This window comes from Podarcis bocagei, assembly GCF_964188305.1.
Source record: "Podarcis bocagei genome assembly, chromosome: 11".
Taxonomy (NCBI): domain Eukaryota; kingdom Metazoa; phylum Chordata; class Lepidosauria; order Squamata; family Lacertidae; genus Podarcis; species Podarcis bocagei.
Genome location: NC_138136.1, coordinates 46195272 through 46212806, shown reverse-complemented (window position 1 = coordinate 46212806; position 17535 = coordinate 46195272). Strand labels below are relative to the sequence as shown.

General features: G+C 44.3%; 1 protein-coding gene across 1 annotated transcript in view; it reads right to left on the bottom strand.

Annotated features, from left to right (window-relative positions):
• Positions 1 to 10350, bottom strand: part of OXCT1 (3-oxoacid CoA-transferase 1) — a 59434-nt gene extending 49084 nt beyond the window's left edge. The window contains exons 1-3 of the mRNA XM_081213115.1: positions 10134 to 10350; positions 4705 to 4813; positions 2704 to 2794 (exon numbers count right to left, since the gene is read on the bottom strand). Coding sequence (XP_081069241.1) covers positions 2704 to 2794; positions 4705 to 4813; positions 10134 to 10220 — 287 coding nt within the window. The 5' untranslated portion in view covers positions 10221 to 10350. The remainder of the gene's footprint in view (positions 1 to 2703; positions 2795 to 4704; positions 4814 to 10133) is intronic.
• Positions 10351 to 17535: the final 7185 nt, after the last annotated feature.

Here is a 17535-nt window from a genome sequence, read left to right as displayed (position 1 = left end):
AGCCTAGCAAATGACATCTAATAGGGCCTGGAAAGAAGATAAAGTCCCGACCAGAGAAGAATGGCAGACTAAGTTGATGGATTATGTCGAAATGGCAAAAATGACCGGAAAAATAAAAAATCAGGAAGACCAAAATTTTACTAAAGAATGGGAGAAACCATTGTAAGCAGTTAAAATTGTTAGTAGGATTGGAATAACACTTGTAGTTTAATGGTGAATTTTGGATTTAATGAAAATGGATTACTATAAAAGATTCAGGAAGGAATGGCTAACAATAGGACCCACAAAGGGGAGGAGGGAAGTTCAGGAGATTCTTTGGAATCTTGTTTTTATGTTGCATGTTGGATATGCGATTGTAAAACTGTAATTCGAAGAACCAAATAAATAAATAAATAAATTTTAAATGACATCTAATAGGGGCTGCAAGCCAAGGTTAATCTTTGTGTCTCTCCTGCATGACAGACTGTTCCAATGCAGTGGCTGACTTCTGGGATGGAAACCCTCCCGTGTTTCCATTCCTCGTTTGTCGCCTGAATAGCAAACAACCCTGTTGACAGTGTGAGAATATTCAGAGCCTCCGTATGTTAGGAATTATTAGCGGGACTGTCTGACCTGCCAGAATGCTGAAGTAACCTTCCCCCTATAAAAAGAAAGTGCTGTTCTGAAGTGTGTAGGGTTGACACTGTCAGTTCAAAAATACACACAGTTAACATCTGGTGAAATATGGTAAAATAATTTAGGACCATAGAATCATAGAATCATAGAGTTGGAAGAGACCACAAGGGCCATCGAGTCCAACCCCCTGCCAAGCAGGAAACACCAGCTGGGCTGGTCCAAATATGTATTTCCATTTATTTCAAGGTGAGAATTGGGTGCCGTTGTGAGGTGAAATGAAAGCAAACAAATCCATAGGCAAGCCAGTGTTGCATAGAAAGAGGCTGCAAATCAACATGCAGTCTTATTTTTGGGAGGTGGGGAGAAGGAAGAAGAAGAAGAAGAAGAAGAAGAAGAAGAAGAAGAAGAAGAAGAAGAAGAAGAAGAAGAGAGAGAGAGAGAGAGAGAGAGAGAGAGAGAGAGAGAGAGAGAGAGAGAGAAGAGATTGTGTGTGTGGTTCTAGCACCTGTGCTTTCTGATTTCACTCATTTGCAAATGTGCCCAACCAGTATACAAATTTAATTAACAACAACAAGAACCCCCATACAAAAAGCAGGAACCCAAGCCCTGGGGAAATGCCTCAGTGAGCTTCTTCACAGGTGTAGCGTAGGGCAGCAAAGCAACTGGTTGAGCCAGGCACTCAGGAATGCTGAAACTGGTGCCAGCATCAAGGGATGCAGAATTTAAAATAGGTCGCCCAGGAACTTAGCCAATATTTGTCATCGTGTCCCCATATACCCTTTGTCCCCTTTTGACACGCATTAAGAAAATATACGACTGAAGTCAAAAGAAAAGTAATAGATGTGACACACAACTGGGGGAATATGTAAAGGACTGCAGAAGATTAACACTGGGTGCAACAAGCATAATTTTCTTTGTTTCCACAATTTGCATGATGTCCCATAACAAAAGGTTATCTGGACAGTGTGCATAGCTATAGATATATAGATATATGTATATCTTGTGCATATATATTCTTCATCATCACCCAAAAAAAACTTGAGCATTTCATGTATTCCAAGTACTGTGTCAAGTTTCCAGCAATGACATTCAAATTGGGTAATGAAAAAAGACTAAAAGTGTTTTGATTATAAAGGATATCAGCATGATCTTATCATTTAGCTACACTGTAAATAGCAGTATCAGGGAAAACCTTATTTATTTATTAATGTTTAACCAGATTCAGGTCTTTTACACCAAGCATCCAAATCCCTCTGGTGTTTTGTAAACACTCGCTAACACTGATAACATGGGACAAAGTTAATTTAAATGAAAATGCAGGTCTCGGTGCTCCGCTTATGTGAATGTAACCAAGCACGGCAGCCAAGCATGGCAGCTCAGCCCTCATTGCACTTGTATATAATGCATTTAGCGTAGTACCAGCCTCATCATTTCAAGTTATTATTAATTACAGTGGTACCTTGGATGTCAAACGCCTTGGTACTCAAACAACTTGGAACCTAAACACTGCAAACCTGGAAGTAAGTGTTCCGGTTTGCGAACTTTTTTTGGAAGATGAACGTGCTCCGTTTCAAGTGTTACGCTTTCATTTTGAGTGCCACACTTCCGTTTTGAGTGTTACGCTGAGGTCTGTCTGGTTTTGCTATTTATTTTGCGGCCCTTTTTGTTTTTGTGACTGTGTGGAACCCAGTTCAGCTACTTACTGACTAATTGTGAGACTGCAGTACATTGTTTATTGCTTTCATTTTATGGATCAATGGTCTCATTAGATAGTAAAATCCATGTTAAATTCATGTTTTCGGGGTTGTTTTTAAAAGTCTGGAACGGATTAATCCAAGCGTACCTTGGTTTTGGAACACTTTGGTTTTGGAACGGACTTCCACAGCAGATTAAATTTGAGAACCAAGGCACTACTGTATAAATGTATATATCTCTTTACGCCAAAATAGTCTTCTATTTTGAAATGTGGGTTCCTCCAGAGGGTGCTTCCTCACACATACACAGGCTGGGGTCCATCACCAGTTTGCAAAAAGAGAATCCCAATTAGATTTTGTACAAAATCTATTCCAAGAACAGATGCACACGTACCCTGCATTGTTACTGACAGCGGTTATCCCTTTTACACCAGTCTTCAACAGTGCTCCTATGAGGTTCTCAGGGATGCCACAGAGCCCAAAACCTATGCAACACAAATTATTCAGCAGTGAACATCTCCATTGCAAAAAATGACCCACCACCAACCATTCGCTCACCTCAAGCAGGGACCTTCTTCAGCAGCGCATGATGGACCCGGCCTTCCAACCCAGAAGAAGGGATCTCTCCCATATTACGCTGGTCTTCAAAGCCAACACAACGCCCATTTTTGTTTGCATACCCAGAAGATATAGGGAATGGGAAGGGCCAATGGAGACCACAAATTTCAGCCCACTAGTAAGCTGACCCAAAACACACGGATCCTATTAAATCTAAGTGTTGTGATCAAATGATGTGGTTTGCCAAGCGGCAAAAAAAACAACTAGCACCTGAAACCATGGGTGGAAACACTCAAACCTGCAGAAAGCAGTAGTTCAATTCTCCCTCACCTCTGCGGACTAACTTTGACAGGTGGGCAAGATCAACACAGCTTCCTTCTTAACTGAACTCTGCACTGGTCTCCCCTTTGTGAAATTACTGGCCTATATAACGACTCTCCCTCCACAACAATAAAAGAACGTACACAATGCTTCCTTTACTTATCTCTGTATTGCCCTGGGCTGTTCAACTTCTAGAGCAATTCTCTTGGTGATAAAGGTACAGTTCTGAAGTCAGCACAGACCAAACCACAGCCCTTTATAGTCTTAAGAGCTCTCAGCTCTAAGTATTTTTAATGCCGTGACGTGAGAACTCTGCATTCTGAAGCCCTCACCCTGCCCTAGAAACGTTACTCGTAAAAAGCGTTTTATGCTTGCTTCCCCATCATTTTAACACCATCCCTGAAAAGCCCATAGATACACAGACCCACTGAAGACAATAAGTCTGAGTAGGCGCAGCTGTTTTTGCAGCTCTAAAGCACTAGGTGTGTCTCCTAGGCTGGTTTCTTGAAGCCAATGATGGTAGCAGCTCCTGTTCAGAGGCAGAAGTCCAACTTCCTGGCTCAATCAAAGTGGAAGCCCTTTTTCTCATCTTCTAAATCACATGCATATTGAGGGGAAGCAGTTCCACACCCACTGTCTCTACCCCATGATCTTCACACAATTGGCAGAAGGTCTGAAAAAGGCCTCTGTTGACATACAGGTGTAGGCATGTAGCCGTTCCACAAGGTCAGAACCCAGTTTAATCAGGGTTCCAAGTTGTGCAGTGAACCCATGTATGCAGAGGTTCCTTCCAGACCTTTGGCCAAATACATATGGGGCAGAACCCCAAGGCACCCAAGTGTTGGAAATGGGGCTGGTAAGCCCAGCTCTACTCCTTGTCCAACCTTGAGTGCCCAGATGGTTGTTGGCCTCCAATCATCCTTGGCCAATCTGGCTAGGGATGATGAGGGTTGCAGTCCAACAATTTGTGGGGACCCAAGTTTGGAGAAGGCTTCTATAGAAGACTGCAAGGGGAAAGGAATCAGGTTAAATCCTATTACACAGGAACATAGGAAGCTGTATGGGATTACCAGCACTGACTGGCAGAGGCTCTCCAGGGTTTGAACCTTGGTTTTCTGCATGCAAACCAGCTGTTCTACCACTAACCTACAGCCTTTCCCCCATTTTACCAACTGCCTAGAAATCCTTTACAGTGGTACCTTGGGTCCCAAATGGCTTGGCTCCCAAACAAATTGGCTTCCGAACATTGCAAACCCGGAGGTAAGTGTTCTGGCTTGCAAATGTTTTTTGGAAGCGAAATGTCCGTTTTGGCTGTCGGCATTGTTTCCGGCACCAATCAGAAGCCACGCCTTGGTTTGCAAACGTTTTGGTAGTCAAGCGGACTTCCAGAACGGATTGAGTTTGGGAACCAAGGTACCACTGTATTATGTTCATGGAGTGGCAGAAATGTTTCCAATTTATAGAACTGAGCAAGTAATTCATTTGGCGAAGAGCAAGTAGATTCCAAAGTACTTACCACCAACGAGGAGAGTGGCCCCATTGGGTATGTCTTTTACTGCTTCCACCGGATCATTATAAAACTGGGTGTTGTGGCGGCTGCTTGTTGAAAAATAGCAGCCACAGCTCTAGAAAGAGTAGAAGAAACAAAGGGGAGACAGCGTCAAGGTACAACCTTAGGTGCTCATTCACAGTAACAAAGGATATCCCACCAGCAGTTTTTAGAAAGACATGCACAAGGAATTTGTGCTGATCAGAAAGTGCAAAGAATGCATGCCAGAGGCTCATGGGCAACACTAGATTTGAAGGGTGTACGTCACTATGGTCAAAACGACATGTATGCTGCCATTTTATACAACCAGACTAATAAAATAAATGTGATGCAGAATTTCCCAATAATCTCTGCTTGCTTGCTTTCCTTCCTTTTTCAAAGAGCAAATTTCTAGCCACTTTGCTTTAAAGTTTTCAGGCAATGCACCCTGAAACATCAGAAGGAACTGCAGTTCCAGCCATGTTCTGCATAATATGAGCTCTGAATCACTTTAGCAAATACTGTATTTAGGTGAAGGACAGTAGGGGAAAGATTTAAATTCTTTGTTTATTCCTTGCAGCTTGGAAGTAAGGGTATTATTACAAACACCAATACTCTTAAGCAATTAACATATTGTAAACTTGAATTTCCCAAACCACATTTATGGGGTCTGTCCTCGATATGTCTGGTCACATTTTTAATTAAAGAAAACAGTGTCTGAACAGACAGTACCACTATCTTAAGCAACTCCTAGGAAATATATTTTCTCTAGACATGCAACTAGGGCAAGGGTGAGTATATTTCAGATTTCAACAAAATGCCTGAGCTTCACAAGCTTGCAGAATCAGAGTTAAGAAACTTTATGCTCCAACCCTAAAAAGACTAACTTAGAAGCAATTGCCACAGGTCACAGGCTAAAATCCTGTAGGAAGTAAATTCCATTGAAGCCATTAAATTTCATTCTGATTCTGCAGACATGGATACTTATGGATTTTATTTTATTTTATTTTATAAATTCCATTCATATCCTATCTTTCTTCCAAGGAGCTCAAGGTGTCATACTTTGTCCCCCCCCTCCCCATTTTATCCTCATAGAATAACAACCCTGGGGGGGTAGGTTAGTGACTGGCCCAAGGTGACTCAGTGAACTTCAAGGCTGAGTGTTTTATTTTAAATAGTAAAACTAATGTGGTATATCTTATAAAGAACAATATATAAATATTTTTTAAATAAACAAGGATCTGTCTAGTCATACTAACATATACTGTATTGTAAAATGACATACAATTGTTCCTATTTAAAATTTATTTACAATTCTTTATTATTTTTGAAAATAATTTTGCCATCTGAGTAAACAACACAAAGTCTTAAGTTATCCAAGGTTCTAAGGCTGCAATCATAACCCTACTTACCTGGAAGTAAGCTCCATTCAATTCAACAGGACTTACAGTACCTCTGAGTAGACATAGCTAAGACAACACAGTAAGATGTTGATTCTATTGCAGTTAAAACCCTTTCTATTGGAATTTCAACTACGTGTCAGTCACCTTGTGGGTGTTTCTAAATGGCAACGCCAGGTAAACCTCTTAATAAACCAGATTCCTGGCAGTGCAAGTATATTTAGTCAGCAGCAGGTTTTACTGAATTCTATGAAACATACAGTAAGGTAAAGGTAAAGGGACCCCTGACCATTAGGTCCAGTAGTGACCGACTCTGGGGTTGCAGCGCTCATCTCGCTTTACTGGCCGAGGGAGCCGGCGTACAGCTTCCGGGTCACATGGCCAGCATAACTAAGCCGCTTCTGGCGAACCGGAGCAGGGCACGGAAACGCTGTTTACCTTCGCACCGGAGCGGTACCTATTTATCTACTTGCACTTTGATGTGCTTTTGAACTGCTAGGTTGGCAGGAGCAGGGACCAAGCAATGGGAGCTCAACCTGTTGCGGGGATTCGAACCACCGACCTTCTGATCAGCAAGTCCTAGGCTCTGTGGCTTAACCCACAGCGCCACCTGCGTCCCTTGAAACATACAGTACTCCCTAATAAATGATCTTAGAAATGTAGTCTTAGGCTGCATTCTGATACAGCAAGGTGGGGAACTTCCAATCCATGGGCCAGTTTGGCCCAGCAGGGATTCCATTTTGGGTTCTGAGGCCATTTTTCTAAAACCATGGTCACTTGTCAATCAAGTGACATCACCCAATGGGCATGTGATATCAACTGATTGGCAGGACTTCAATCCAGCTTGTACGTTTTACTTCCCTGCAAGAAATGGTTGGCCCAGAGGCTTCAATCCTGTTTTGTAGCGTACACTTACCTAGGAGTAAATTTGGTTAACAACAACAACAACACATCCTCCATGTAATCCTATGACATCTCCACTACTCTTTACCTATTTACAAAAATCTGAGATGTCTCCTGGCCTGACCAAATATGTAAAATTATGTCCTATTTGTAATCAGATTATTAAGCAGATATACAACATGAAATAGGAGGGGGGGAGGAACTCATTTTCCTAACTATTAATGAGCAATGAAGCACTCAGGATTTCTTAACCAGACGCTTCTGACAGCCTTCTGCACAAGATACTTTAAGAAGAACCAGCCGACAATTCTCCCCGACATGGAAAGTCACATGCTATGCTTCATCAACACTGGCACAACAACAGAAACCCCAAGCAACCAGTTCATTCCCTTTCTCCAACAAGGACACATCTCTCAGCCAGTCAAAGTGTGCCGACTAGGTCAAAGTCATTTCTCCTTTGACACAGAGCTACAGCCAGCCTCCAATTTATACTGCAGCGCAGCAGTTCAAATTTCTGCATATGGAAACTTTGTGAACCAATATTATTATGCACATTGAGAAAAGTTGTGTCTAGCATGTTAAAAACACTGGGTGACACTGAATTGTGGCATCCAATGAAGGACTTCTACTTAACCTTCCTCTGGGGAATCCTCCAAGAGCAGAATGAGGAGGGAGGGAGGGGAATTCTGGGGCATCTATTGGTGTGACATTAAATCTGGCCTACAAGGTTTCCATTGCCTTGTCAGGAAATCTAGAACAGGGCACAACACCTGAAGCAGCGTCCCAATAAACAAGAGATTGCCAGGTACCAGCACAGGATTACATGCTCACTTGCAGAACAAGAATGCCCAACCTCAAGCGCAGACAGCTGAAAGTTGTGGCACTTCTAGACAAGAGCAGAACAGCCCAGAGGGCCTGAGTCTATGGCACAACAGAGCTAAGCCTATGCTATTGCTTCCCTCCCCAGTGACACACCCTGTCTTCCTTCCCAAAGCAGGAGACTAGAAGCAGAGCCATGGAACTTGCTCCCATAAGAGGCAATGGCAGCCACCAACTTGGATGGCTTTAGAAGAGGATTAGAGCAGGGGCAGACTTTGGTAATAAATATGGTGCCCTGAGCAAGGACAAAATTTGCCGCCGCCACCCCAAAAAAGCATTGCTTAGTTGCACAATACAGTGGTACCTTGGGTTAAGAACTTAATTCGTTCTGGAGGTCTGTTCTTAACCTGAAACTGTTCTTAACCTGAAGCACCACTTTAGCTTACGGGGCCTCCTGCTGCCACCACATGATTTCTGTTCTCATCCTGAAGCAAAGTTCTTAACCCGAGGTAATATTTCTGGGTAAGCGGAATCTGTAACCTGAAGTGTATGTAACCCGAGGTACCACTGTAATGTCTTTAGTACAGTTGCTTTCTTATGGATCTTCTCAGTAGGTACCCGTATAAATATAGGGTTGTTGTTGTTGTTGTTTTGCGCCCCCTCGGCTTGGCACCCTGGGCAGGGGAACTACCTGCATCCCACTAATTCTGGCACTGATTAGACAAGACAAGGCTATCCTCTGTTCTGCCTCTGCTCGAATCGGGCCTCTGAATACCACTTGTTCCGCTCATGTCCCACTGGGAAGAGGATGCTAGACTGAATGGGCCTGATCCAGCAGGCTTGTCTTATGTTCTTATTCAAAAGGTAGCATCTGTTTTGCATGCAAAACGTACCAGATTCAGTCTCTAGGTAGGGCTGGCACAGTCCAGACCAGAAACACAGCCCGTTAGCCTAGACCAGCCTTTGCCAACCAGGCCCCCTCTCCAGATTCCCTTTGGGGGATTAAATGAGGAGAGAGTACCATATACACCAACTTGAGCTCCTTGCAGAAAAGGCAGGATATAAATGCAACAAATAAATGAATGTTTAGGACTTTGATTCCCATCAGCCCCGGGGAGCAAACGTTCTAAAAAATATATATACTGTATTAGAATTTCACTGCTTTCTTTAAAACTTTTTTAATTTAGTTTTTTCCAGTTTATTTAGGGGGACTTTTCTTGAAGGGCGTGGAGGGGTGGGCGTAGCCAAGGAAATAAATAAAAACACTTAACTAAAAGCAGAAATTGTAGAAAGATTTTGACAGGTGTTCCCCCCCCCCCCTGAGCACTTGGGGTCAAAAGAAAGTATTTTAAAACAACTGTTGTTGAGACATTTCATTCCAAATCGGCTAGGCAGAGTCAGACAGAGGGTGATGACAGGTGGGTGTCCTGCCGCCCCCCACCCCACCCCCCAACATAAATCCTGGCCCCACCTGACTATACCAGTTCTATTTGGAATGTACCTGTTTCTGTGTTTCCACATCTTCCAAGAGGCGTAAAGGAACGCCTTAATGAAAGATGCAAGAAGACCTCTGGCTAGGCCTGTCTTACCGCCAGCCAGCCTGATCCTATCCTAAGTCACTTAGCCAGCCAGGCCCCTGGGGATGGGGACAGAAAGGGACAGAGAGCGGGCCTGCAAGCGAAGCTCGCTCCCTTCCTTCTTCCTCAAGGTCAGCTAAACAAACAGGCGCCTCTGTTCCGCTGAAGGACGCGCGCCCAGCAGGTAGGGATCCCCTCCGGCCTGGTCAGCCCAGGGGCGCAAGGAGAGAGGCGCGCCGCTCCTTCTGCCGCGCGTCGCGGGGGAATCTTTCCGCCTTTGCAAGGAAACCTTCGCGCGCAACGAGCCTTGAAGGGAAAGGCGAGCAGGAGGTTCATCCACGGTTCAGAGCCGGCCAGGGGCCAAAGGGAAGGTAGCCAGGAGGCCGGCGAGCGGATTAGAGAGCAAGAGGGCATGGAAATGTCAGTGGGACGCGTTGCTGTTTAGGGGGGAAGGGGGCGAAAGGTTGCCCAGTGGCCAGGAGAAAAAAGAAAAGAAAAGTGGGGCAGGTGGCGGAGAGAAGCAGCCTGGCCTGCTCTTGCGCCTTCGTAGGGGAGGATTTTTGCATCACATGGAGCGAAACCTGATCTCCTGCTAAGGCTCAAGCTGCGCCGGCGAGCCGGTCCAAGTTGCAGAGGCTGCAAAGGCTTCCTTGCGAGTAAGCGCGCACCGAGCCGCCGCAGAAGGGTCCTCTGCAACCATCGCCGCGCGCTTGCTTACCTTGGCCGGGGCTCGACGGAGGAGCTGCGCCGTGCCGGAGCCGGGGAGGCAGCGAGCAAAGCGGGCCAGGAGGCTCTGAGCCGCCATCTTCGTGCGCTTCGCGGCGTGCAAGGCGAGCAGGAAGGAGCCGGGGCGAGCAGCGGCCTTGGAGAAGGAGAAGAAGAGGAGGCGGTGGCGGCGGCGGCTGATGCCCAACCCCCTCGGCGCGAGGCTGCCGGAAAAAAAAGAGAGAGCAGGGCGCGCCTGTCAAATGGGATGCGAAGCTGGGGGAGGGTTAGGGGGCTCGGCGTCTGACGTCGTCTTTAACCCCTTGTGAGACCAAGCGGGAGGCTGGAAAATTGCACCGGCTCCTTGGAGGAGGCGCAGAGGCGCCTCTTGGCCTGGGAGTTGGAGATGCAACAGGGCACGCTCTGTGTTCCGTGGCGCTTGCTCCCAGGAACGGCGCCCTTACAGATTAGCAGACTGTGTCCTTTTAAACGTGTTTCTAGGATGGAGGGGGCGTGTTTGGTTTGGTTTTCCTCTTGTTTTCGTTATGTACTTTGTGGTTTTATTCTGAGATCTTCGGACGAAGGATGGTATACAAATTTAATAAATATACAATTGTACTAATGATGCCCCCAACCGAGCCGAATGTTTTGGTTGCTTAGTTGATTTGACTTGTCTGCCGCTTTTCCACAAGGAGCTACATCCAGAGCGGCTCGCAGCAAACTTTCGGAACGGCACAACGGAGCACCCTGGGAATACAAAATGCAGATCATGTCAGCAAATTCGAAATAACGAAAATCATCCATTTAGCAAATACAGAATGAATTCAGTGATACAAAGAAAAAACTTAATATAGGCTTAAATACTACAGAGCAAAAACGAATGGAGCTTTCACTCAATAAAGCAGGCTAAGGGATGCAAAAGGTTAGACATAGTTTACTTGGGAGGGAGTAAGCCATATTGGGCTCAGTAAGACTTCCGAGTACACACTGCAATGCCTGGGGTGTAAGATCCAATGAAATCAGTGGCGCAAATTTCTGAGTAAATTGGTTGTAAAGTGATAGGGCGAACTTCCAAAGACAAAATAAAATTAAGGAGTGGATTTTAATGGATCCTTGTGGTTTGGTTTTTTTAGGTTGCCTGCTTGTGAACTGGCCCCTGTAGCTGCTCCCTGTAGCAGCACTTTTATTTCTGCAGAGATTAGCAGGTTTTCATTTTACCTGCATCCTATGAAATTTTTTACTCCTGATTTCTGCATATCAAACCTCAGCTAAAAGCAGTGAGGTTTTGGGCTTTTCCTGTACAGTTGGCAGCAACGCTGTTCGGCTTTGTCATGCAAATGCAACAAAATCTGCTCTCAGAAATCATAATGTTCCTGCAAATTGCATTAAAACAACAAAGAAATCAGACCTTTATGTAACTATTCTGCCGTGGAATATGCTTCCTGGTGAGGTTGTGAAATAAGAACATGTCTCCTTTTGCACCATACATTGAAAACACTATGGTACCACTTTAAGAGTCTCTGCTCCCCAGAATTCTGGGAACTGTAGTTTGTTCAGAATTAGAGCCTCCCAGAGCTACACTGTTAGAGTAGTGCAACAATCCCTGCCCTTTAGCTTGTTGATGTTTGGGGGGGTTTCAAGGGGTTAATCTCCCTTTTGGGATGGGTGTTTCACCCCTTGATTAAAGGAACCTAGTGATGGTCTGTCCTCTGAGAACCTCTTGAAGTCTGGCCTGCCAGAAGTTGTATGTGCAAAAGACCTCTTTTGTGCAGTTTTACATTGGATTTCTCTGTGTTTAATGTCCCTGCTACGTCCAAATAAATGTATTCAATCACTGTGAAGCACCCCTAGAGCTGGGGAGCACATTTTTTAATCACGGAGTCCAATCAGTTTTGCAGCACAATACCTTTCTATCACTCAGGCTACTGTCTGCAGAACAGAGCAGGACCCAAAAGTAAAAGATGTGTCTGTCCCCGGCTTAGAGCAGTCAGCTTCTATGTCAGCAACAGACATCTGACAGCCTGAAGTTAGCATTTGAACCCTGCAGTCATATGTCATGGTGTCATTTTTCAAGAAAAGCAGGAGTCAAATGAATATTAGGGTTTGGGTTTCAGGGTTTAAATATGCCAGTGTAATGAAGCAATTGAATTAATGCGCGTTATGCATAGTCATTGCATGGCTCCTTCTAATGGTACTTTTTTATGGCTAAACAACAATACACACAAAGAAACATGAGAGCAAGCACCTACATTGGCTGATAAAACTGTTTCCCAAATATCAGGCATGCCGTAGTTGTGGCACCTTTCAGTTTTTTAGTCAGATCAGTGCAGTTTAGCAGCTAAGAGTTATGAATCAGGAAGCCCCTGGTTTGGATTCATCCTCTGGCATGAATTTCCTTAGCAAGCCCTTCTTTTCAGCTTCAGTATGGCTATTGGGAGGCATGGGAAGAGGAAGGGGGTGCGGTGGGGGCGGGTCACCCCAGGTGTCTCTACCAAGGGGGGTGACAAAATGCCGAGCGGCACTCATCATCATCATCATCTTTATTGAACTAGCCAAAGGCCATGGCATCATTCACAAAGGGAACAAAAAGAAAAGCAGCAATAACCATAAAGACATCAGACACTGCAGATGCAATAAACCACGATCACATCTCCTAAGAATTATTTGTTGCATACGATAGAATAGCAAGGGGTTCTCAGGTAGAATGTGCCAGGTTAAATGTCCGAATCACCTTTGCAATTGACTATTTTATCTAGTTCTTTTCTCCTGATATTCTTAGCTGCCAATGCATATTGTTGTTGTTGTTTAGTCGTGTCCGACTCTTCGTGACCCCATGGACCAGAGCACGCCAGGCACCCCTGTCCTCCACCACCTCCTGCAGTTTGGTCAAACTCATGCCGGTAGCCTCGAGAACACGGTCCAACCATCTCATCCTCCGTCGTCCCCTTCTCCTTGTGCCCTCAATCATTCTCAACATCAGGGTCTTTCCCAGGGAGTCTTCTCTTCTCATGAGGTGGCCAAAGTCTTGGAGGATCTGTCCTTCCAGTGAGCACTCAGGGCTGATTTCTAAGTTACAATCACCACGGGGCCTGCAGCACGCCTGACCCATGCATAAAGTCACTCCTGGGAGTGACATGGTGGCTTGGGCACACACAGGTTCCCTGCTGCCCAAAAATTCGCCCGCTGCCTCCCCCAGCTGTAGGGCGGCTGAGTGGGAGGAGACAGCCAGACTCCTTGGAGGCCCCATGGAGCACCCTGCCCTGGCTGGCCCCACCCCTGGGCGCAGGGCATGCCCACAACCCCAGTCGCCCGATAAGTTTGCTCCACCGCTGATTGGAGGTGAGCACTATGGATATTGTAACTCTGAAACACGGGGCAAATGAATATTAACTTACCTAAGCTGCGGATAGCTCACTTGGTTAGAGCGTGGTGCTGGTAACACCAAGGTTGCAGGTTTGATGCCCATAACGGATAGCTGCATATTCCTGCATTGCAGCGGGTTAGACTGGATAATCCTCAGGGTCCTATGAGTCTGTGATTACAACCAGCTAATGTAGGATAAGAACCTTGAGCCTGTTACACAGTGGACCTGGTTATCAATTTAAAATCTTCCTTATAGCTGACTGCATAGTTATCCACTCACACATCTGATTCTGTGCTGCTCAGCAGTCTGACCAGCTTTCGTAGACTGATATTGTTTTTAAATTTGATCCTATATTCTAACATTTTTGAACTTCTTCCTAGGTTTTTTTTTATTATCCGTGGAAATACCCAATCTACCCGTCTATGTTCTTAATGTTTGCTGGCAGTGGAGATCAAGGGATGCAATACATTGGAAGAAAAATAGGAATTAAAGAGATGGAGAATGAATATATAATGTTATAAAAAGAATTGGGATATATATAATGAACAAATTAATCAATTTTTCTAATTTTATTTTTCTACATATAGCTGCAAATTAAATTAGATGTAGATATCATACTGTACTTGCATTTTAAAAATTAAGTGCATACTGTACTGAACACACATACTCCCATCCTTGCCATTCCAGAATGTACAGTATGTTTGACGTGGATTTTCCACTACCATTTTGAGTTTTATTGTAACACTGGCCAGCAAAAACAAACCAAAAATCATACATTTTGCAGGGAACAGTAGCTGGAGTTTGGAACTTCTTATGCTGAACAGGGGTAATTTGCCAGAGTTAATGTGATGGAAGGAACTAAGTTAAACCTGTTAGAAGTTAATCATTACAGACACTAGTCTTAATTTTCTTAAACCTTAATCAAAACCACTAGAACACTAACTTGGTCATAGCAATATTGGAAACGATCCAAGGAAAACACGGTGTTAAAGGAATGAATAGTCATGAGAACTTTCCCGAATTCATCTCCTCGGATGGAGCACACATTTTATTTTTATTCCTACTTTTCTTTCCCTGCCATGTTGCAAGGATGAATTGCAGTGTATGTTCAATTCATTTTTTTTAACTACCACCACCCAATTTGGTTGCTTAGGCAACTAAATCATTAGTTACACAAGGTCACCCATGGAGAATCATGGCTCAAAAGGGATTCCAAGTAAGAGCAGGAGGAGTAAATTGATTTTGTTTGGTTTTTTTAATAAGAAGCTACCTGATCTGCACTTCTTGAACTGGAACACAGCTATCCTTTGAAACTCTTATTGATCCCAGTTTTGTGATGCAGCCTTCCAGCAAAAGAATATGCACAAAAGTCAATAGAATGGGGGAAATAACAAATTAAATTCATTATATAGGCTACCCTACTAGCTGCACGTTCTGAAAACAATGGAAGATGTTTTTGTGCCCAGTTGCATGAATTTGTCTGTCATTTTGCATATATTTTGCATTGCATTGTCCAAGACAGCCTTTCACTTGGTTAGTGCTGGGTTACGGGAGATTCACATTCACAACTCCATTTAGCTGTGATCTTAATTGGGTGATCATGGGTCAGACGCCATCTCTCAGCACAACTTACCTCACAAGGTTGTTGTGAAGATAAAGGAAAGGGGAGATAACTATGTGTACAGCCTTATGCTCCTTGGACGACAGCCAGGATATAAATACCGCATTTTTCGCTCTATAACACACACCCGACCATAACAAGCACGTAGTTTTTAGAGGAGGAAAACCCGTAGGCATGCCACCCATAGGCATTCCCTCCATAACACGCACAGACATTTCCCCTTACTTTCTAGGAGGAAAAAAGTGAGTGTTATGGTGCAAAAAATACGGTATAACTACAGTGGTACCTTGTTTTACGAACTTAATCCGTTCCAGAAGTCCATTCTTAAACCAAAGCGTTCTTAAACCAAGGTGTGCTTTCCTATAGCAGCGGGGACTTAATTTACAAATGGAACACACTCAACAGGAAGCGAAACATGTTCTTCTTCCAAGGCAAAGTTCGCAAACCAAAACACCTACTTCTGGGTTTGCAGCGTTCTTAATCCAAGTTGCTCATAAATTAAGCTGTTCTTAAACCAAGGTACCACTGCACTCTGCTTCTTGCAGTCCTAGTCACAGGTGATCTGTGACAACAGCCATATCCGATCATCCCTGGTTTCTTTACTATTATGTACATGAAGAGTACATAACAAGATGATGAGATTGAAGCTAAGACAGTAGCACTGTTATAACCAGAATCCTCTTAGCAGCTGACAACCAACATGCCAATTCATGTCTGATAAAACCTTCAAGAACAGGATTTTCTGGACTGTAATACAATATTCAAAGGATTATTTCTACTCTGTTCATGTAACACACTGTACGTGTTACACTCTATATATAAGCTGCATGGTGATACTGTCCTTAAGGATTCTCAGGAAAAGGCAGGAAAGTGCTTCAGGCGGAAAAACGCCTTGATCCAGTCCTGCCCTGCTCAATACAGCAATCTCTGCAACAAACTCTAGATTTGCTGAACACATTGCAGTACTATAACTGCAGTCACAAAACCTTCACCAGTTCTAAAGCCTTCAACAGGTATGTTCCCAGCCTTGTTCTCCTGACATCAATCAAGAGCTCGACTGGCAAAGGAGCTGCTATGTGTGAATGATTAAGCCGGTTGGATTGAGGTACATCTAGAGGGCTTGTCATAAAGACTAGGGCTAAACATAGACCTCAACTAGACACAGGCAGGAGAGTCCGGAGCTGACTTGTAGGTGCCCCTGGAGAAAACAGCTGATCAAGACTCTCTTCAGTCTGTTTCATTATCAGTTTACTACACTTTTTAGTGATAGCTGATCCATGGCCATCTGATGTACCTTTGGGGACTATTAATTTGGTATGTATTTATTATTGGTTGGTTAACATGCAGGCCTGTCATTTCTTTCACGGACTGTATTTGAATGTAATGGTTTTCATTTCATATTATTGTTAGCTGTTATAATTGAAACAGTTCATTATCCTGGAAGAACTATACTGTCTGCTGCTGTGCTTGGAGCACCCTATTGAGACATTTGGAGCACCCATCATCTCACGTTTGTAGGATATTGGCTGTGGCATTCTGCCTCCATTTCAGTAATCTTTTGACAGTGACTTACCACTCCTACCATTCATGTTCATTGAACATTTATTTGATTCTTATTCGTTTGTGACTCCATGCACATATTGCATGTCTTCTGTTTATGAATTTTGAAACAGCATAGTGTAATAATGGGGTGCAGGTGGTGCTGTGGGTAAAACCTCAGTGCCTAGGACTTGCCGATCGTATGGTCGGCGGTTCGAATCCCCGCGGCGGGGTGAGCTCCCGTCGTTCGGTCCCAGCTCCTGCCCACATAGCAGTTCGAAAGCACTCTTAAGTGCAAGTAGATAAATAGGTACCGCTTTATAGCGGGAAGGTAAACGGCGTTTCCGTGTGCTGCGCTGGTGCCGGCTCGCCAGATGCAGCTTCGTCACGCTGGCCACGTGACCCGGAAGTGTCTTCAGACGGCGACGGCTCACGGCCTCTAGAGCGAGATGAGCATGCAACCCTAGAGTCGGACACTACTGGCCTGTACGGGCAGGGGTACCTTTACCTTTTAGTGTAATAATAATAAAATTTATTATTTATACCCCGCCCATCTGGCTGGGTTTCCCCAGCCACTCTGGGTGGCTTCCAACCAAATATTAAAAACAATACAGCATCAGACATTAAAAACTTCCCTAAACAGGGCCGCCTGTTATAAAAAATATTATCAGTATATTATCAGTATGTTGATGACACACGGCTCTGTTTTCCCATTCCATCTGAACTGGGTGTGCTTTTCCACCTGCGAAGGTGTTGGACCTGGAAGCCATGGTGGACTGTATGGGGGCCAGTAAAGTGAAGTTGAATCCCAATTCGATAGAGTTGTTGTAGTGGGGGATTGTTATGCCTGAGTATTAGGTCTGAGCACTCATTTACCAAGTGGTAACTTAT